The following is a 20157-nucleotide window of genomic DNA, read 5'->3' on the forward strand; positions in this document are numbered from 1 at the left end:
TTTCTAGACGACGATCTTCCCATGAGGTGTTGCTGTTTTACTGCGACGGCTTTTCTCATTCAAATGAGAACGTATTTTGGTTTTAATGAGATATATATGTCATTGTAAAAGATATAAAACTCTGGATTTTTATGTCTCACTATAACAGGGAAGTTTCTCATTTTAACGATTTCCTGCTCCTGAGTTTATTTCCTGGAGTTTAAACGTGGTTAATATGGATTGTTGAAGAAATGTGTGAAAGATTTGCTTTGGTTTTGGTTGGATTTGTGGGTTTTTGGTAACCCTGTAAGCGTTTCCTGTCTCTATATCTGAAAGTAAATCTGAGCATTGTGTATTTTTTTTGTCGATTATAAATTGTTAGCCTGACGGGATTTGGACACTGAACTTCAAAAGTCAAAATGTTTTCTTTGCAAGACTAAAAGTGCAGCTTCTGGGTTTGTTTGTTTTTTTCAGATAAGGACGCCAGATGAGAGAAACAAAATCCCAGTCTGCAGATTTACTTCTGCAGCTGAGTACTGAGCCTTGTAAGATTAAATAAAATTTCTTCCAAAAGAACTCAGGTGCATCTTTTGAGGATTTATCTTTGCACTGCAGTGAAGCTATTAAGCGTTGTCTTTATCCGGGGCCTTTTTGTGTTACAATACCTTAAATTTGCATAATAACTGCAGAAAACAGGATGATTTCTTTCATCCAAAGATCTATGCTAGTTTCAACTGTTATTAAAGAACAAACTTTGTTCATTTTTAGTGATTTCTATTCTGAAAATCACATAAACATCACATAAACAATTCCTAACCTTGCTGAGGCAGAAAAAGACCAGCGGAGGCGAAGACAAGCAGAGCTAAAGGACTGACACGCCTACTCATGACCTTCACTATTTCCACTCAGCCTGAAGGTCAGCAGGATGTCTGACTTTCTGTTCTCAGAACTATTTCTCACTTATCTATATTTGTAAACCATGCATCAGTGCAGACATTCACCTGGTGTGGGTTTTTGAGATTTCATGGGACTTCTGCATTTCTTAAACCAAAACATCAACAGTGCACACATACACACTGCAAAAACACAAAGTCTTACCAAGAATCTTTAGTCAAGTTTTTAGTGCAAATATTTTATTATACTTGAAATAAGACAAAACTAACTGACAAGTAACTTTTCAGTAAGATGTGGGAATTTATTTTACGTAAAAATTTCCCTAATGTTGGTATAAAAATACTAAGTGAAATAATCCGCTATATGGAACTAAAACTTTTTCACTAATATTAAGGAATTATTGACTTATTGACACAAAACAAGCTTTGAATTTAAAACCTAACCCAGTATGTTGGGCCAAAAACCATAAACCTAAAACTCAATCCCCTTGTGTACAATCAACCCAGGGCTTGATCCAGGTCTGCGTTAGCAAAAACATTAATAAAGTTGCTTTTTAGAGTAAACAAACACACAGAGATGCTGATAAACATCCGAAGTGGCACTTTATATGCCGCTGGCACAAAAAACAAAAAGGAATATGAGGTAAGTCACACTTGAATATTCATTGACCAAAGGTTTGAATAAATATTCAGAGTTCGCTGTGGAGCGATGACAGATCGAGAGAAGGTTTTTTTCTTTGTTTTGGTTTGTGTAGATTAAATAGAGTCTTCTCTACTTAAAATTAAGATCTTTCTTTTATTTCTCTGAATAAATATTTTTAAGGAAAACTGTTCAAAAGTGATATTAAACATTTATAATGTCAACACTTTGTTTTCTTTGTAACATTCATTTTCCTGAATATAACAGCCACTGTGAACCCATAAAATAAATACTGTAAAGATAATCTTATTTTAGCATGGGGGTGGCAGGTAATCTGCATTTTAAGATGTATTTTTGAAACCCCACTGGCACATTTATGGTAAATTTATTAACTTGAGGTTTGAACATGCTGATTACTTTTCCATAGTTGTATCTTACAGAATCCCTAAAAGGCAAAACTAAATAATTTTTGGATTTTCATTTCAAAGTCTGACTGAATTTTCTTTTCTTTGTGACCTTAGAAGTTATGTACATGTAAAAAAATAAAATAAAACATATAGATTAATGTATTTCAGTTAGTTTTTTTTTCCTTTGTGGACCACAAAAAAAATTTAACAAATGTTTTATGGTCTTTCTGATCAGAAATAAACATGTTTCTTGCATTTTTACAGTTAACAACCACAAATTTAAAATGAGAACAGAAAAGAATGAAAACTTCAAACAAATTCTTAAACTCCTGAAATAAAATATGACAAAAAATTAAATAACAAAATAAAAATAAATATTTATGAGTTACTGTAAGCTTTTTCACTCGCTCTCTGGTTACCTAGCAACAACCTGCTTGCGCAGCAGCAGTTCAGTGTCTGGTTCACACAATAGGATTTTAAAATTATCCGCCAATTTTTAGAAACCTGAGCGACCAAACAAATATAACGTTAAAAAACCCACAAATCTTAGTTACAACAGTTTCACTCACCAAGATTTATTAGATTCCAGCCAGAAAATCCGGTAAAACCCCGCGATACCATACGTGAATTTAGAGTAAACAAACATGGCTGACGACTCGGAAGCGATGGCGACAGTTTGTGGAGTTTTCTTAAGAGGAGAAATCGTTACAAAGAGAAAAGTCGTTGGGTAAAGGAGTGGAGAGAACGGAAGTGGGCTCTATGATATGGAGGTGAGTTTTTGTGCTTTTTCGTAAGAGTGGAACTACTTCAACGTATTTTTATACAAGTAAAAGTAAAAAGTAATTGTTCAAAAAATTACTCAAGTAAAAGTAAAAAAGTATTTGGTAAAAAGTTTACTAAGTACTGAGCAACTGATCACACTATTAGTTTTGTCTTATTTCATGGGATTAATCAGACGGACCAAAATATAAAGTTAAATTGAAATGTTGCTATTTTCAGGACCAGAATGACAATAATTTTTATAACAAAATCAAGCAAAAGAAAATGTTTCAAAATGATTTGGAAATTGATTTGGAAACATTAACAAAAAGCTCAGCGTTTCTTGTGTCTGGGGAATTTTTGGTTAAAACATGTTTGTTTTTCATTAAGTGAGTAGAAAATCCAGAAGTTTTGCTCAGGAGTAGCAATACTTTGTGATAAAATTACTCAAGTAAAAGTAAAAAGTCCAAAAAATAGATTTTTTTCAAAAACGTTATTAAAGTAATTGTAATTGAGTAAATGTAACTATAACTATATGATTGATAATTTGATCAGTTACTTGCCATTTTACCAAACACTGTTTTACTCTTGAGTTATTTCTTGGATGGCTACTTTTTACTTTTCCCTGAATAAAAATATGTTGAAGTGGTTCTACTCTGACTTGAGTACAATTTCTGGGTACTCTGCCCACCTTTGTAACACGCGCACACACACACACACACACACACACCCACACACACACACCCACACACACACACACACACACACACACACACAGTTGGGAGCTACCTAAAGAGTTAAAGGTAGCTCAGCCTCCTGCTCTCTCTGTGCTGAACTAAGGACTTTCTCTGACTGGAAGTCTAAAATCCGCCAGCATCTCGGAAGCAGAGGTTGTTCTTTTGGCTCGGACCTGCCAAAGCCTCATAAACCCCCCTTCCTCTCCCTGCATGCTCTAACTGACAAAAGGTAGTCGGTGTAAGAGCATCCGTCCCTCTCCCCGGCTGCTGGCCAGCCTCTACACCCTGCTGCAGGCTCTGCTGCAGCGCGGCGCACCGGAGCGGAGCCGGAGAGGAGCAGCGGTGGACGGATCGGCTGCCTTCTGACAAGCGGAGTTACGCTCTTCAGCATCCTGGCGCTTCAACATGTCTCCTAGGAGTCAAATACTCGCTGGGATTATCGCGGTTGTCGCCTCAGCGCTGCTAGGCTCACGCGGGACGGATGGGGAAGGTGAGCGGCTCGTGCGCTTCTGGTGCTGCTCGTTGTTCACGCAACTTTTTGGGTCAATTTTAGGCAGTTGGAAGGTAAATTATGTGTTACCAAAGTAGGATTTAAGTTCAACTGGACGATATAAATGACTTGATGCAATGGAGCATTGAGAACATTCAATTACTAAGGATGCTTAAAACAATATATGTGCGTTTGTGTGTGTGTGTGTGATATTTTTAGTCAGAATTAATTACTTTATTTTTTTATTGGCTCTAATCCTCTCCCTTACTTTCTGGATGTCCCTCTTTTTATAAAACTTTCACCTCTTGCAAATTTTGGCAGTATAACAGAAACCGATGTATCGTGAATTTTAATTGTAGAATGACTAATTTTGTGTAATTCTTCAGATTAGAGACAGATCTTCAGTCTGCAGCCTTCAGAGACTCTCTTCAGTCAGTGACCTGATTCTGAAAGTTTTTAAGCAAAAATAAAAGCAGTTTCATTTTGCATGCAGGGACTTCCCTGACTCAGCTCTGATCTGACCAGTGCAGAGGTTCGGTTTTGAAGGAAAACATCGTCTCTGGACTGGATGTCAACTTTTAAGAGTCAGTAAATCCCACTGGTTGCTGTTTTTATTTCCCTTTTAAACATTTCATGTTTTCTTCGAAAGCAAGCGAGAGAGAGAGAAAGGAAAAGAGAGCGTCTGTCAGAGGAGATGAGGAAAGAGGTAACAGGGGGATTCTTCTGCTGCTTTTGCTCCAGTTTTATACTCAAATAAGCTTTCAAAAAATACCTTGTGAGTTGATTTTTGAGTACAGGGATTATTTTTAAGGAAACCACTTTATTTTCTCCATGGATCTTAACTCTGTTAAATCTCTACATTCTGTTTTGTTTTAACATGGGAGGTTTTGAACTCAGAGTTTCAAGACTTGCACAGTTGGGATTGCTCAGTGAAATCTAATGATTACTGTATCAAAATACTTTCAGAAGTGTTCAATCAGCTGGAGATGGGTCTGAAATCGATTGTGGAAATCGATAGATGGATCCAGGAGGAGGACGGAGAAGAGAAGCATCAATAGGCTCTGTTATTTCTTAGCTTTATTGATTGTTTGGGAGAGATAACAGCTTTTAAAGCGGGGAGATATCATGGGCTGAAATTGATCCGCAGTGTTATCAAACGGGTAAATTGTGTTCCCTAAGTTATAATTCCCTCTGCAACTCAAACATGAAGACCATAACAAACAATATCAAACAATAACTGGTAGTTTTCACAGGCTGTATTTACGTTTGCAGTCAGTTACAGCTTTTATTTATCTGTCTTCTGTAAAATTAATCCTCAGAGGCAATAAAAGAGCTTGGAAATAAAATAATAGATAAAGCTACAAAAATGGTGGAAATTTCCTTCAGTTCTACACTGAAAAAAATGACTTTTTGGTCCCATTATGTAAATTTTACTACAAATTATAATGTTAGAACCTTCACTTTAAAATGTAATTATTGTGTTACTTTGAATTAATTACTAAATCTGTATCACACAAAAGTTTAATATGTCATTCAAAGTAGAAGGAACTAAACTATTTCAGTAAGTTATCAACTTAACAAATGCATGTAAAATTTAATTGTGCAGTACAAGTGAACCAGACATTAATTTACATTTCCAAAACACTGTAAATTTTAAGACTGTGTTTAATTGAACAAGATAAATACTTGATAACTTGATTTTGGTCAAGATGTGTTGCAATGTTGACTTTAATCAGATAAATTATAACGTAGTTATATTAAGAGCTTTTAAAAAACATTTTAATAATTAACTTAGTTGTTTTGAAGTATGTGTCAGTAGGGATTGGCTGGCAAGGTATCCCACAATGCATTGTGCCACCAGCTGCAGCAACTAATTAAACCTCGTCTTAATTTGTCACACAAAACAGTTTTAAGCAACTACAGGTCAAAGCTTCATCTACTTTCTCAGTCAAAAAAATTGTGAGAAAAAAAATCAGAAAGTTTGAGATTAATCTCAGAAAATTCTCAAAAAAACTTGAAAATGTCTGAGTTTCAGAAGTTGAAAATCTAACTTTTGAAACTCAGAAATTTCCAAGTTTTCTAGAAAATTTCTGAGATTAATCTCAAAGTTTGAGGATTTTTTTCTAGAAAAATTTCAACTTTTTGATGTTAGAAATGTGAGGGTTTGTTTTTTTCTGGACGTCTGAGATTATTCAAAAAATTTGAGATTTTTGGCAGAAATTTACTCCTCTAAAATTCACCTAAGAGTGTTTGTTATAACACGTCTTATTACTAAACAAAATTAAAATCTTTGTGATGTACACTTCAAAAAGTGTAAAACTAGCCTAGGTTTTCCTGAGTAAATGTCACCTCAGATTTTTTTCAGTGTAGTTTCTCTCCGTCTGTGTAATTCCCTTCAGTAACATCCACACCGACGCTTTTCTTCCTTGAGCTGCTCGATCATGTGGATTTGTAAATCTGAACCTGAACAAGCCTGTTAGGTAAATAATCCAGACTGCTTCTGTCGTGGGTCATGAAGGAGCCGGCGCTGCGTCGTTAGAGACGTTTCACTGCCAGACCTTCTCTTCTTCAGACTCAAGTGCATCACTGACATTTACAGGCTTGTGAAGTAAATCTTTTTTTCATGCTGCTCTCCCATCAGACATAACTACAACAGATGGCAATTATTTCCTCTATAAAACACCTGACATCATCTCCTCCTTCCTGTTTACACCAGCAAGCTTCTCTAGTCCAGGTCTACTCTCTCAAATTGAGAAATATTTTCCCTTTTCCACAGAAGTGTTTAGGATCTGAAATGCTTTATCGCATTAGTCGTGATTAATCGATTATTGAAATAATCACAGACTAAGTTAGTAATCAATTAATCATTAATTGGAGGACACAGACTCAAAAACGGCCATCCAACAAGTTTAATTGGCCACTCTAGTCCAGATCTACTCTCTCAAATTGACCAATCATTTACCCTTAACCATAAAGGTGCTGGAATGATTAATCGTGATTAATTGATTATTGAAATAATCATTAACTAATTCATTGATCAATGAATCAGTAACTGGAGCATACAGACTGAACAAAGGTAATTCTTTAAGTTTAGTTGGCCGTTCTAGACCAGATTTAGTCTCTGAGATTGAGCAATATTGACCCTTTCCCACAGAAGTGTTTATGGCTCAAATGATCAATCCAATTAATTAAATCATTTACTCCTAATTAAATACTCCTAAAAACAAATGAAAGTTGTGGTGTTTTTACATGTCTGACCAAACTATTGGTGCATCCCTAGTCACACATCTATTCAATGTTATCTTGTTAGAGTATTTTAAATCCACTTATTTACTGTTTATGTCTTTAAAACATAAAAATGCTTTTTTTAATTTTAGTTACAAACTTTTCCCAGAGTCAGTTCCCACCAGCTGATTGGACCGACTTGATAAGAAAAGTTTTGTTAACTAACAGACCTTTGTATTTTTTTCTTACTGACTTGTATCATTGCCACCATGAAATGCAACGAGGTGATCATGATTTTCGTCATTCTTACACCTCACACTTCCCTATTCTGTTGTTTGGTTTTGTTTTTCTGCTACCATCCCAACCTGCTTTCATGGCGCAGCTAGACGTACATTTTGCTTACTCTAAAAGAATATATTATTCCGCCTCCAGGTTGATTATTGCTCTGCAGATGCAGCAGGGTTACCTGGGTAATGCTCAGGTGGATAACAATGTGGGCTGGCTTTTTGATTATTTAAGAATTTGCGACTGCATGGATAACTTTAAGCAGTTGTTGTTTTTTTTTCCTCCTGCACCCAGCCTGACAGAAAATAGGTGGATAAAAAACATGCTGGGAGAGAAGTTGATTTCAATTTGGAGCTATCTCCCCGCTTCATAACGACTCTGTCTCTGTAGGACTTATAATAGACTGCTGGTTTGCATAGAGAGACCATAAACCTGTGAATAAATTCTATTTAATTTGAATGGGAGAGACATTTTGGCTGAACCTTTTCTGTCCCTCATTCTCCATCATAGGATGAACGACTTTTGGAGAGCAAATCAGAGGTCAATGCATACTTGTGTGGTATAAATCAAGTTCACTTAATGTCATGTGTTCAGTGGAAGTTGAGTCATAAAAGGTTCCAATTAAATCAAGGTTACATAAAGGTGGCAGCGGCTTGAGGTGCCATTCATGAGTCTGAATTTATTAATTCAGGGACAAATAATTTAGCGATAAAAGTGACAGAGAGCCGCCTGCCATCCATCTGCCTCTGTGACCCGAGGGTATTTTGTGTTTGCCCAAGGCCGGCTCCGGTGTGGAAGTTCGCCTCTTTAAAAACCGACCCGTTTATCAAATGGTTCTGTCTTTAGATCAGATAAGTAGCTGTGAGCCCCAGAATCTGCTAAAGTCACAACAACAGTTTCTGAAACTGCAACACAGTAGAAATATGTCGCAAGTTATCAATTTAACGCATGATGCATTAAAAAAAGCACATCTCCATTCTGATTATTCATATTTTTAATGCCAATTTTGTTTGCAGAAACTTCATAATCTATTTTATTGATTGTGTGTGGTTTCCATTTATTTTATTGTTTTGGATATTTAAAATTTCTTCCAGTTCCAGTGTGAACTGTTCAGTGCAAAATTAAAGTTTATTAGTGTTTGAGAGGGAGAACTTCGTCGTCATTATCAGTACATTACCTGAAAATGCTCTCAAAGCAATAATATTATCGTTAATCGCAAAAACTACTGGGGCAACTTATTGCAACGGGCCTAGATGTTTGCATTATAATAGCAATGTCATTGTATTAGGTGAAAATTGTCTCAAAACAATAATAATTGTATTGTTTATTGTAGTAATTTTTGGGACAATTTGTATAGTAAAATTTATCGTGATAGTCCTCAGTGTACTTGCATTATTATTATTGCGATTATTGTTATATTTGATAGAAAATCGTCTCAAAATGACAATATTATTGTTTATTGCAATAATTTCTGCTGCAATTTATCATCCAGTAAATTTACCAGGCATAAATGTTGGACGTTATTACACCATTATCGTTATTAGTGGGAAATGGCCTCAAAACAACAATATCATTTATCACAATATTTTTTGGGACAATTTATCATCCAGTTAAATCTGTGATTGTGTCATTGTTACGTAGAAACATCAGAAAAATCATTTCTGAAATGTAAAACATATCGGTTTATTATAAGAAGTTGCATGAAAAACAATTATTAGGAAATATATCTGAATGCTTTTAGTGAATTTCAGCTAAATTTATCGGCATGTTGTCCTTCAGATTATAAGGTGCTTTTCTCCTTCCCACGGCATTTTCATTTTGATGTTTAATACTTTTACTAAAATGTTTTTATTCTAAATGTACTTTTTCTTAAATGCACACTGTAAAGCCTAATTAGTCGTCCTTACTTAAAAAATATGCAACCTTGTATTTATTGAATATATTAAGTAAATGTTAAGTATAACTACGCAATGAAAGTTAAATCCACTTAATTTATTTGATTAAAGTCAAATTTGTAATTCACTATGCACCCATAGATTCACTGGACTTAGTTTAATTAAACTAAGCATCGACCAAATTCATGCTATAATCACTCACCTTTTTCAATTAAATACAAAGTAACAGTTTACAGTGTTTTTTACTGTAAAAAAAAGTCTGAATAGATCAAGTCAAGTTTAATTTTTATAGTACATTTCAAAAACAAACAAGCATTAAACATTACATTTTGTGAATCATCAAATATATTGATCAATGTTCCAGTTACAGGAATCAAAAGGAACTCTTAAGGAACTCAGTGTTTCAGCAGTTTCGCCGTTTTCTAGAAGTTTGTTCCAGGTTTGTGCTCCATAGAAGCTGAATTCTGCTTCTCCATGTTTGGTTCTGTTTCTGTGGATGCAGATCTAACTAAATCAATAACTGTTTTTACCCACAGAGATGAAAAGTTCATCCAAAGTTCCTAAAAAGATTTTCCAAATCTTGGTAAAGGCAAACAAACTCACTCTGGAGCTGAAAGACTCATTAGTGTCTACAGCCGTAAATTAGCAGCTTCTGCAAAAAGAATGGTCAACAGCAGGCTGCCATTTTATCACAGGTAACACACAGAATAAACAACCTATGGACACACACCTTCACTCCCTAAAGGCAGCTCAGCGAGACCAATTAACCCGACCCGCATGTGTCGGACTGGGAGGAAACCTGCAGAGGATCCACACAGGCGCCTGGAGAGGAGGCGAAGTTTTGATCAAACCCTCAGCCTGCTGCTGCTGCATGGCATCCCGGCCAGCCACAATAACGCAAAGTCCTGGAAAGTTTAATTTTGAACAGAATATGTCACACTGCAACTGGAAAATATTTTAAATATCCAAAATAAAACACAACAGGAATGGGAATAAAAATACAAACAACATAACAGATGTAGACGGGTTCCTGCAGCCAGCAGAGGTGCTGCTGTTTCGTTAGAAAAAAAAGTTAATTTTTTCAGTATGAAGAATAAAAAAATCAATAATATTATTGGTTATTGCAATAATGTTGTTTTTCAAGTAATATAATAACAACATAATGATGCAAGAACACTTTCTCAAGGATCAAAAAACATTTAACACTGAAGCTGGAAGACATTTTTTATATCCTATAAATAAACCAAACCTCAGGAACAACAAATAAAATGAATCAAAGTCTCTGTAAACAAAGCCTGGCTGGTGGAGACCAAAGAACCAGAGTTTAGACTTTTATATCTGGTTTTGGGAGAAACAGAGAGAAGAGAGAAAAACGATAAATGATGCTGAATCATTGAGCTCGTTTTAATTTATTGTGCAATTTTTTTTATGTAAAGTAATATATTTAGTTAAACTGTACAAGAACAAATTACTCCTGTAAAAACCGTCTTCCAGGTTGAACTTTTTGTTTTGTTTTTTTTTAATGTTTTTCTATGTTTGGGTCTTAAAGGGTTAAACAGAAACTGTTTATTGATTTCTATCGAACCTGATGGATGAATTCAAAATGTGTTGGTCTTCAGTTCTCTATGTAATATCTGGTGCCAACATGAAGGCCAAATCAAAACTGTCTGATTAAATGTATTATGTTTTATTGTAGTTCAGCTTATTATTGATTTAGTTTAAAATATGGCTACTGGCAGCAACTATATGTTTTGCAGCCAGTCGTTTCTGATTGTAAAAGGAATGTGATTGTCATATCACCAATATTTAATCTGTTATTGATCCAAAACTTGTAAAAAACAGACGGAAAGGTCAGAGGTCGCTGTACATCTTTGGGGGGGAACAGAAGAGGACACCTGGAGTTAATTGAAGAAGGAATAAAATATGAGCAGAAAAGCGAAGGAGTCTGGCTCAGTGCCTCGTCTGGGCATTTACTGCTGCTGCCTTTAAGTAATGCAGTGACACCATCAACTCCTTTCTTCATTTCACCCATCACTGGAGTTTCTTCGTGTGTGTGTGTGTGTGTGTGTGTGTGTGTGTGTGTGTGTGTGTGTGTGTGTGTGTGTGTGCGTGTGTGTGTGTGCATGCATGCGTGTGTGTGACTCATTTGCCAAACTTGTCTCACCTTTCCTTGGCTGCGGCTCCATGAGGAACAACAACGCGAGTTTCAGCAGTGCAGTTCAGTTCCTCGGCTCTAGTTTTGTTTTCACTGTGTTTCGTTGCTTTAACGTGTTTTTGAACAAAATAAACAATTAGCTATTAGCGATTACTGAGTAGAGCTCCAGAGCCAACTGTTACTGGGTCCTTAAAACTTGGTAAATAGTGTTGAAACCTATTTTAGTTAATTGGAATTACTGTAAGTTTATCTACAGTAAAGATAGAATTACTTTCTACTGTAAGGGAATTCCTCCGTTTTGCCCTTGTGTCTGTTTTCTTCTCAGTAATTTGCTAAACTTTGACCAACGATCGTTTTGTGCTTTTTGCTGAAAATGTGTTTTACTTTGTGCAGCAAGAAATCATTGGCAAAAAAAATTAAAAAAGCATTTCACATTATAACCTTGAAATTCTTTTCCTCCAAATTTTGACTTTCTGAGATCGACAGTCAGAATTCTGAGAGAAAAAGTTGGAAATCTGAGAAGAAAATTCTAAATTCTGTGGAAAAAACATCGGAATTCTGGGAAAAAGTTTGAATATTTGAATTCAAAACTGTGAGATTAAAATCAGAATTCATATGAAAAAGTCGGAATTCAGAGTTTTATGTCAGAATTCTGAAAAAAAAATTCTGAGGAAAAAAATCAGAATTTTGAGAAAAAAGTCAGAATTTTGAAGTCAAAAATTCTGAGATTAAAGTCAGATTTTCTTATTCCTATGGCCCTAATCTTCTCCTGTAACCATATAAGTTTCGTGAAATGATGTTTTTAATGCTAAATACTGATTTGTGTCTCATGTGTCTTTTCTGGCGTGTGATTGGTCAGCAGAGGTGTGTGACAACCCTCTGGTGTCCAACCTGCCGCCGTCGTCCTTCAGGAGCTCCTCCCAGCTGTCGACCAGTCACGGACCGGGCTTCGCCAAAGTCAACAGACGAGAAGGTGAGCGGTTTCAGAAACGGCCTGCAGCTTAAAAACCAGCTGAAACGCTGCCAGACCCGAGTTTGGGGAAAGTTATTTGTCTCTGCAGACTTTCAGCACTGATGTAACACAGGAGAGGGCAGCCATACTAACACAAAATAAAAATATTTGCATTCAAACGCTTTATTAAGATAAATATCACAAGCTGTAGCTTTAATAAATTAAATTGTCAGAATTTCAGTGCCTTCCAAAAGTTTCTTCACCCCTTTTACTTTTCCCTTGTCAATGTGTTTCATTAGAATCTAAATTAAAAACATACATGCAAAGTACAAAAATGAGAAATTTGAATTCATCCCAGTATGGAAAACAATTCTAGATCAGGTATCAATGACAATGTTCCTCATCCATAAGGGCAGATCTATCCAGCCTAACTCTATGCTTCACGCTTTATTATTTATTTTACATTATGTTTATAATTCCTACAGTTTCTGAATCATTTGAAAGAAGGTTTGTTTGGTTTGTTTGAGTTTATTTTTATGTATTTGATCAATCAACCTGTTGTTTTTGTCACTTTCAGATTTTTATAATTTTTTAAACATGTTTATTTCTGTATTTTAAAAAAGGAAACATTTTAAGTCAATTCTGCACCTTTTTTTGTGATGGATCGGTCTCGATACTAATCCTCAGATATTGGTATCGGTATCATAAGTGAAGAAAGTGGATCGGTGCCTCTGCAGTTAAAACAAAAGTCTTTATCGTTATAACGAGAAACATTCTTGTTTTACATCTAATTACAATCAGAAACTTTATTTTACGTTTTTTTTCTTAGTAATGGCAGTTAAATGCTTCCGTACAAAATTCAGAAAACCTTTTCTTCTCCTTCACAGATATGCAGAACTTTCTTTGTGTCGTTACATCGCAGTAATGGACACAATCTGAAAATATTCTCAGGGGATGACGTCATTAATTAGGCCCTGTTCCCTCCCAACTGCTTTAAACTCACAGACTTCAATCTCCATTGTAAACAACAACAACAACAACAAAAAACAGATACATTGATTTGCATTAATGTGACCCGACCTCTCGGGTGCATTTTAATGAAAAGCTGCAGCATGCAGTTAACTTCACGGCTCACATAAACATTTTACGCTCAGTGGCTGCCTTTTAATAAGTACACAGGGTGCTTTTGAAAAAAAATGTAAATACTTTTTTGTTTTACTCGAGTGGAAACACAATTTCTCTCTTTCTGAGTGAGAATGGTCGCCTCAGCTACCTGCAGAGTAAAACCATAAGGCATTTTATTTCATTAAATAAGCAGAATGAATCAGACTGAGATTGTTACAAAATGTGGGAGAGAATATTTATATGCAGCACTGAAAAAATAAATAAAAACATGTATTTTCCTGTGAGTTTAATCTTTTTAAATAGACAAGAATGTAATGCTTATTTGTTTAAAATGTTTCCATTAAGAACATGTTTAAACTTTGAATAGAAATTAAGGTGGATGATGGAAGCTTTTTGTTTTTAACATAAAAAAATATGCAATACATTTTTGATCAGTTACCAGCATTTGTTTATCAGCTCAAAGTGCTTTACCTCATAGTCGTGAAACAATGAATAAAAATTTAATCATCAATACTTATCAAGTATATTGATCAATGTTCCAGTTTTTTAAATCAAAAGCAGCTATAACAGTTTGGTCTAAAGGAACTCAGTGTTTCGGCTGTTTTGCAGGGTTTTTTTGGAAGTTTGTTCCAGATTTATGGTGCATAGAAGCTGAATGCTGCTTCTCCATGTTTGGAAGAGCTGAGAGGTCTGGAAAGTTGCCATGACAACAGCAGATCTTTAATTTAAACTTATTTACTCTAAGCTAAAAAAAAAAAAAAGAAATCTCTTTTACAAATGAAAGCATTCAGATCTGTGAAGACACTGCAGCAATAAACTTTAGAAACTTGAGTTTCTCCCAGTATTTAATCCTGGAAACGTTTTTCAGGTGACAGAAGGCTGAATTTGTAGCTGTTTTTATGTGAATGTGAAAGTTCAGGTCTGAACTGTGATCAGCAGTTTTTAGCTGTAATAATTGAAGAACTGACATTTTTATACTAACTGCATGTAAAAATCCTCTTTTAAGTTTCTTTTGTTATCAAGAATATCTGATGAAACAAGTAGTAATTCCTAATTTTCCTTAGGTTTTAGTCACAAAGGGCTGAATTTCCTGTTTGTTTATTTTGTTTTTTCCACATTTGTGTGAGGATAATATGTAGACCTAAAGAGATTTGTGCCACGTTACAGTTTCTGTGGCTCGGCTGGTTGTTGGGACCGGTTTTAAAGAAGCAGCCTTCAGGCCTGTGCAGCGCTCGGAGCAGAGTGTGGAAAGGCCAGAGCACCTTGACTGAATCTGTGCTCTTTGCCTCAGATGTGTTCTGTTTTGTTGGCTGCAGTTGTGCTTTTTCCCAGGAGTGTGTGTGTGCCTTTCCCCAGGATGCTGAGAACAAAACATGAAAGACAAAGCTAAACTGCAGGCGCGCAGCCCGAGCATTCGCTCCGTGGGACGGAGAAACCGGCGTGCGATTGAAACTACGGCAGACTGTCTCTGCTAAACGTTCGTGTTGCACGGAGGAATTCATTGAAAGTTTATTAGACTAGTACATCAAAACGCCGTAGTGCTATCTCATCTCTGAAGGGAATAAAATTGAGTTGTGATTCATGAACAGCAGGGGGAAAACATCCAGCCTGAACTCTCTGTTGGATGCTGATGCGGGCTTTGTGAAGAGTTTGTGTGGCAGCTTCTTTAAGGAGGCCACTCTGCAACTTTTACCATTTATGGAGCTCAGCTGCTGACAGTGGCTTAAAGGTGACCTATTTTGCTTCCTTGAACAGGTTAGGATACATCTACGGTCCACACAAAACATGTTCATTAAAGATTTTCTACAAAAACATTCTTAGATAATTAGATTTTGATATTTTGAGCTCCTTTCTGCACTTTGAATTGAAGTAGGCTTCTAGCCACTCCCCCAAACTCAACATTTACACTTGCATGCGAAAATGGCTGCAAACTGATGCGCAATTACACAACTGTACATGTTTGAAAAGCAGAAGTGGAGCCTTCTGCATAACCAACAAAAAGCTCAGAAATGCTCATGTTTTTTTCTAGAAAATTTCTGAGATTAATCTGAAAATTTCTGAGGTTTTTGCCAGAAATGTACTGCTCTTTTTGTTTTCTGTCTGCGTCGTCACTGATATGCCGCCGTATAAATCTGAGGCTGAGAACTTAAACCTTATCTAGTTGATTTTTGAATAACAGCTGTTGATGACAAAACATGGACAAACTGCTAGATGTAAAGGAGCCAATGAGGATGTTGGAGATCATGGACTGTCCTGGATTTGTGATTTTGTCCCCATATGTGGACGTGTCCTGGTTGGACAGCTCACACACTTTGGCCTTTAATCTCCTGCTGCAGCTCGCAGCGCCGCGTCCCTCTGTGCATGTACAGTTTGTGAAGCAGCTGCCTTGCATCTGTGAAGGTGAATAATTCATGCGTCTCGGGACCCAGAACGGTTGAGAGAGCTGCTCCTTTAGCCGAGCCGAGGGCCCGAAGAGACGGATGAAGGCCGGAGTCAGAGATCAGCCGCGGCCCTCCAGCAGAGGGCTCGGGTGTAAAGACCAACCTGCTCTCATTATGCTAACCAATTGTTTTGCCACGAGGGAGGAAAGGAAGAAACACACACAACCAGCAGAGAGTTTTCAGTCTTTTCAACATTTGTGGGACTTTGTTGGACCCAAAACTTTCTGTAAATGTTAAATATGTTTCCACAGACAGAGAAACAAACACACCTGCGTGTGTTTTCTTTGAAATGCATCAAATTGATGTAGAATAAAGCAATAAAATAAAAATAATTTAAATTAGTGTATTCTGAATTACTAAAAGTTACATAATGACTGGTGAAGTACACCAATGTATTAGGGCCATTATAAAAAGGAGTGAATTTTCACAAAAAATATCAGAAATTTTTAGATTAATCTCAGAAATTTTGTAGAAATTTCTGTTTTTTCAAGAAAACCTTTTTTATTTCTGACCCGGAAAACTCAAGTCAGAAATTTTGAGATTGATCTCAGAAATTTCCCCCCAAAAAAATTATAGAAAATTTTTTTTGAGTTTATTCTCAGGAATTTTCTAGAGGAAAAAACAGAAAATTCTGAGTTTGAAAAGTCAAACATTTGCTAGAAAAAACTTAAAATTTTTTAGTTTAAAGAGACAATAAAACATTTCTGACAATTTTTTTAAATTCTGGAACTCAGGAATTTCCAAGTTTTTTCCAGGAAATGTCTGAGATTAACCTAATAATTTTTTTTTGTGGAAATTTACTTTTCAAAGTGTACACCAGTAGACTGCCCACAGTCGGTCCTGCAGGGCCGGCGTCCTGCATGTTGTAGTTCTGTCCCTGGTGGTGGTAACGTCATTTGATCCAGGTGCGTTAAACCAGGGAGAGAACTGCAACATGCAGGATGTCGGCCCTGCAGGACCGACTGATCTGCACCGTAATACGCCGTCAGACCGACCTGGTGTATGACTCGGTCAAATTGTTTTTTAGTTCGTTGCCTTATTGTTGCCTCATCAGATGTGCAGCGAACTTCACAAACTGTGTCTGTTTGTCTGAGGTTTGCTCTTCCTGAGTTGCACCTCACTGTAGGATGCACAGAGAGCCGGTGCAGCAGGATTATTTACCCAAAGCCTTCTGGATTTCTGTCCCAAAGCAGAAACACAGAATGGTGTGTGAGGACACAAACGCTTATCTGCAGTTTGCAACTGAAAACCAAAGCATCTCGTGTTATTTGTCCGGTTTGTTTCACAGTTCAGTTTGTTTAACAGTCTGAACCTGAACAGATTTCTGCTCACTTCTGGGAAGATGAATCTTTCAGAAAAAATGTTGGATCATTTCCAGCTGACCAACAGAGGTTGTCATCTTTAGCAGGTTTGCTGCCACAGACTCTAAATTTGGTCGGGTTTTGCCCAATAATCAGTTTATTTCTTTAAGGAATGTTTTTATTATGTTTCCTGAGGTTGGCGCCGCACGTCGGGTCACTTTGATCCCTTCAGATTTTGAGCCGGTCTGGCTGAAGGTCCTGGTTACTCCTAGAGTCTGGTCCTACAGGGTCAGAAAGGTTAATAGATTATTACTGGTCCTTCTTGTTCCAGTTGGGAGGAACAAATTTTCTTGTTCCTGTCGATAAATCATCAAGCAGCAGCGTGTCACATCCGCAGAAGTCTAAAGCTTTTCTTCTTTAAGACAAAACCTGACAACTGAATAAAAACGGAAAATCAGGTCATTTTTATGTATTTTTGTGACTTTTTCACCTGAGATTTTACTCTTTGACTCTCAAACTGCCGATAATATGCTGCCGTAACATAGTTTAATCATAATTACAGCCTAATGTTGGTGAATTGGAGGGAAAACGTGGAGATGACTTAATTCTGCCTCGTAGCTGAATGTTAATGACAACATTTAACATTTATAGGCAAATGTTAATGGTTGTTTTTAACACGTTAACTGGGCCGTTGTACCTTTAAACCAGTTTAATTATCTTCAGACACATGGAGTGATCCCCAATCAGTTTCTGGAAGCGCTAATTTAGATTTAAAAAGTGAGCGTAACATTAACATGGCCTCTGGTCTAAATTACGAAGGCGCCGTAGAATCAGGTATTGATCCTGGTGTGATGTTTATGCGCCGCCTCTGCTTCTCCAGATTCCCCTCTTAATCACATTTTCTGGTGAGATTACACAGAAATCCTCTTAATCCCAGGTAGTCAGACTCACCACAAATCTAATTATTCTGGTAAATATCACCTCATGTCTTCACAAAATCAAACTAAAAACAAACCATCCGGGGTTTCTTTCACTACTGCTTTAAAATTCCTCTCTGAATTCAGGGAAATAAAAATATCCTGTTTGGATAATCCCAGAAAAAATATAATGTAAGATGTCTCCTCTATGCAGCGTGTTTAGTCAAAATAATGAAATAAATTATTATAAATGCATCTCAAAGGATGATAAACAAACATTCATAATATTATTTTACTCAGTTTAATGAATCACAGATGAATCTAACTAAATATGTCAAAAATAAAACCATTATTAAACTTTGCTGGATGGTAAACTGTCCCAGAAATTATTGCAATAAACGATAATATTGTTAAGATCAATTCATTAAACTCAAATTTTGTAAAGAACACTTAACACTTTAACTGGAAGATAATTAAGATAACCAAAATATAAAAAAATAAAAGACCCAAAACAGTAGATAAAATGGAAATAAAAAACACACAAATGAAATATATTATGGACTCTGTAAACAAAACTGCCTTTAAAAAAATATTAATCAGCAGCATGGAAATTATTGAACTCATTTTAATTTATCATGTGATTAATTAACTAGTTCGACTGGCGTAGTTGAGACTTCGTATTATTTTCTGTTAGATCTTAATTTCTGCAAATCCCTGGAAATTTACTGGAAGGATGAAATATCAAAAATCAATCAATATTGGATTTTTATTGATGCTGTGAGAGCTAACAGTTTTACTATTTGAATTTATTTATTACAACAGTCAGTGTAGATAGAAAAATAACAGAGTAAATTTTCACCAAAAACCATGAAATTAAAAAAAAACATGGAAATTTACAAACCTGAAAATGTGAAAATTTGCAAGAAAAAAACTAGAAAATATTTCAGATTAATCTCAGAAATAAAAAGACAAATTTAAAAAATTGTCTGCTTTTTTTCTAGCACATTTTTAACTTTTCTTTCTTTTAAGAAAATGTCTTAGATTAATCTCAACATTTCTGAATTTCTGTCAAAATTTTTCTCTTTTTTTCTATCCACAGTGACCTCAACACGCTCTCATAATTATTGCCGTTGATCCGTATTGGTGCCGTTTATCTTTTTTCTGGCTTGAAGGGATACTTCCATAAGAAACAGTTTGGACACACTTTGATTTAAAAAGCCTGTGTTGTGACTTTTTTACACTTATGTTGTTCAGTATAATTGTAATCAGTCACTTATCATGCAAATATACTGAACAACATAAGTGTAAAAAAGTCACAACATCCTCCCACCCGATGAACAACTGTTCATCTGTGTAGGATTTACCTTTCATTTAAGATACTTCTAAAGGGTACAATAACTGAATAGGCCTGCGTAACAAGCCACCAGTCGAAGTACGAACATTGCATGAACGTATGAGACCATCCCTGCCTGGGAAGACCTCTACAATTCTACCCATTTTCCATGTCTGTCTGGGTGTATTGTCCTCCCCCAAAAGAACTACATCTCCTACTTTAAGTAGTGTTGGAGTAGGACTGTTCACCCTGTGGGCTGATTTTAAGTCCATCAAATAATCTCTGCGCCAGCGTTTGCAAAAGCCTATCAAAAGTTTCTGTTGGTATTTCCACCTTCTACCTAGCTGTTCGCGATTTGCAGTGAGAACCTGATTTAGGTGAGGTGATGGAATAATCTTTGGTGGCAAGGAAGTTAAGCGTTTACCAACTAAGAAATGAGATTGGGTAAGTGGCTGGGGTTCTAATGCATCACTAGTTACATAGGACAGAGGCCTGGAGTTCAACACTGCCTCAACTTCAGTAAGAACAGTTGTGAGCTCCTCAAAGCTCAAAGATGCTTTCCCCAGTACCTTTCTTAAGCATGTTTTTACAGATCTCACAAGCCTTTCCCAGAATCCCCCCCA

The 20157-nt window shown here is 36.2% G+C and overlaps 1 protein-coding gene across 1 annotated transcript in view; it reads left to right on the plus strand.

Annotated features, from left to right (window-relative positions):
* The first annotated feature begins 3765 nt into the window (after window positions 1-3765).
* Window positions 3766-20157, plus strand: part of LOC106906235 (contactin-associated protein-like 4) — a 92585-nt gene continuing 76193 nt past the window's right edge. The window contains exons 1-2 of the mRNA XM_088004678.1: window positions 3766-3905; window positions 12328-12438. Of these exons, the coding sequence (XP_087860804.1) occupies window positions 3821-3905; window positions 12328-12438 (196 nt within the window). The 5' untranslated portion in view covers window positions 3766-3820. The remainder of the gene's footprint in view (window positions 3906-12327; window positions 12439-20157) is intronic.

This window comes from Poecilia mexicana, unplaced genomic scaffold (genome assembly GCF_051168715.1).
Source record: "Poecilia mexicana isolate PSO_F unplaced genomic scaffold, ASM5116871v1 scaffold_4, whole genome shotgun sequence".
NCBI lineage: Eukaryota > Metazoa > Chordata > Actinopteri > Cyprinodontiformes > Poeciliidae > Poecilia > Poecilia mexicana.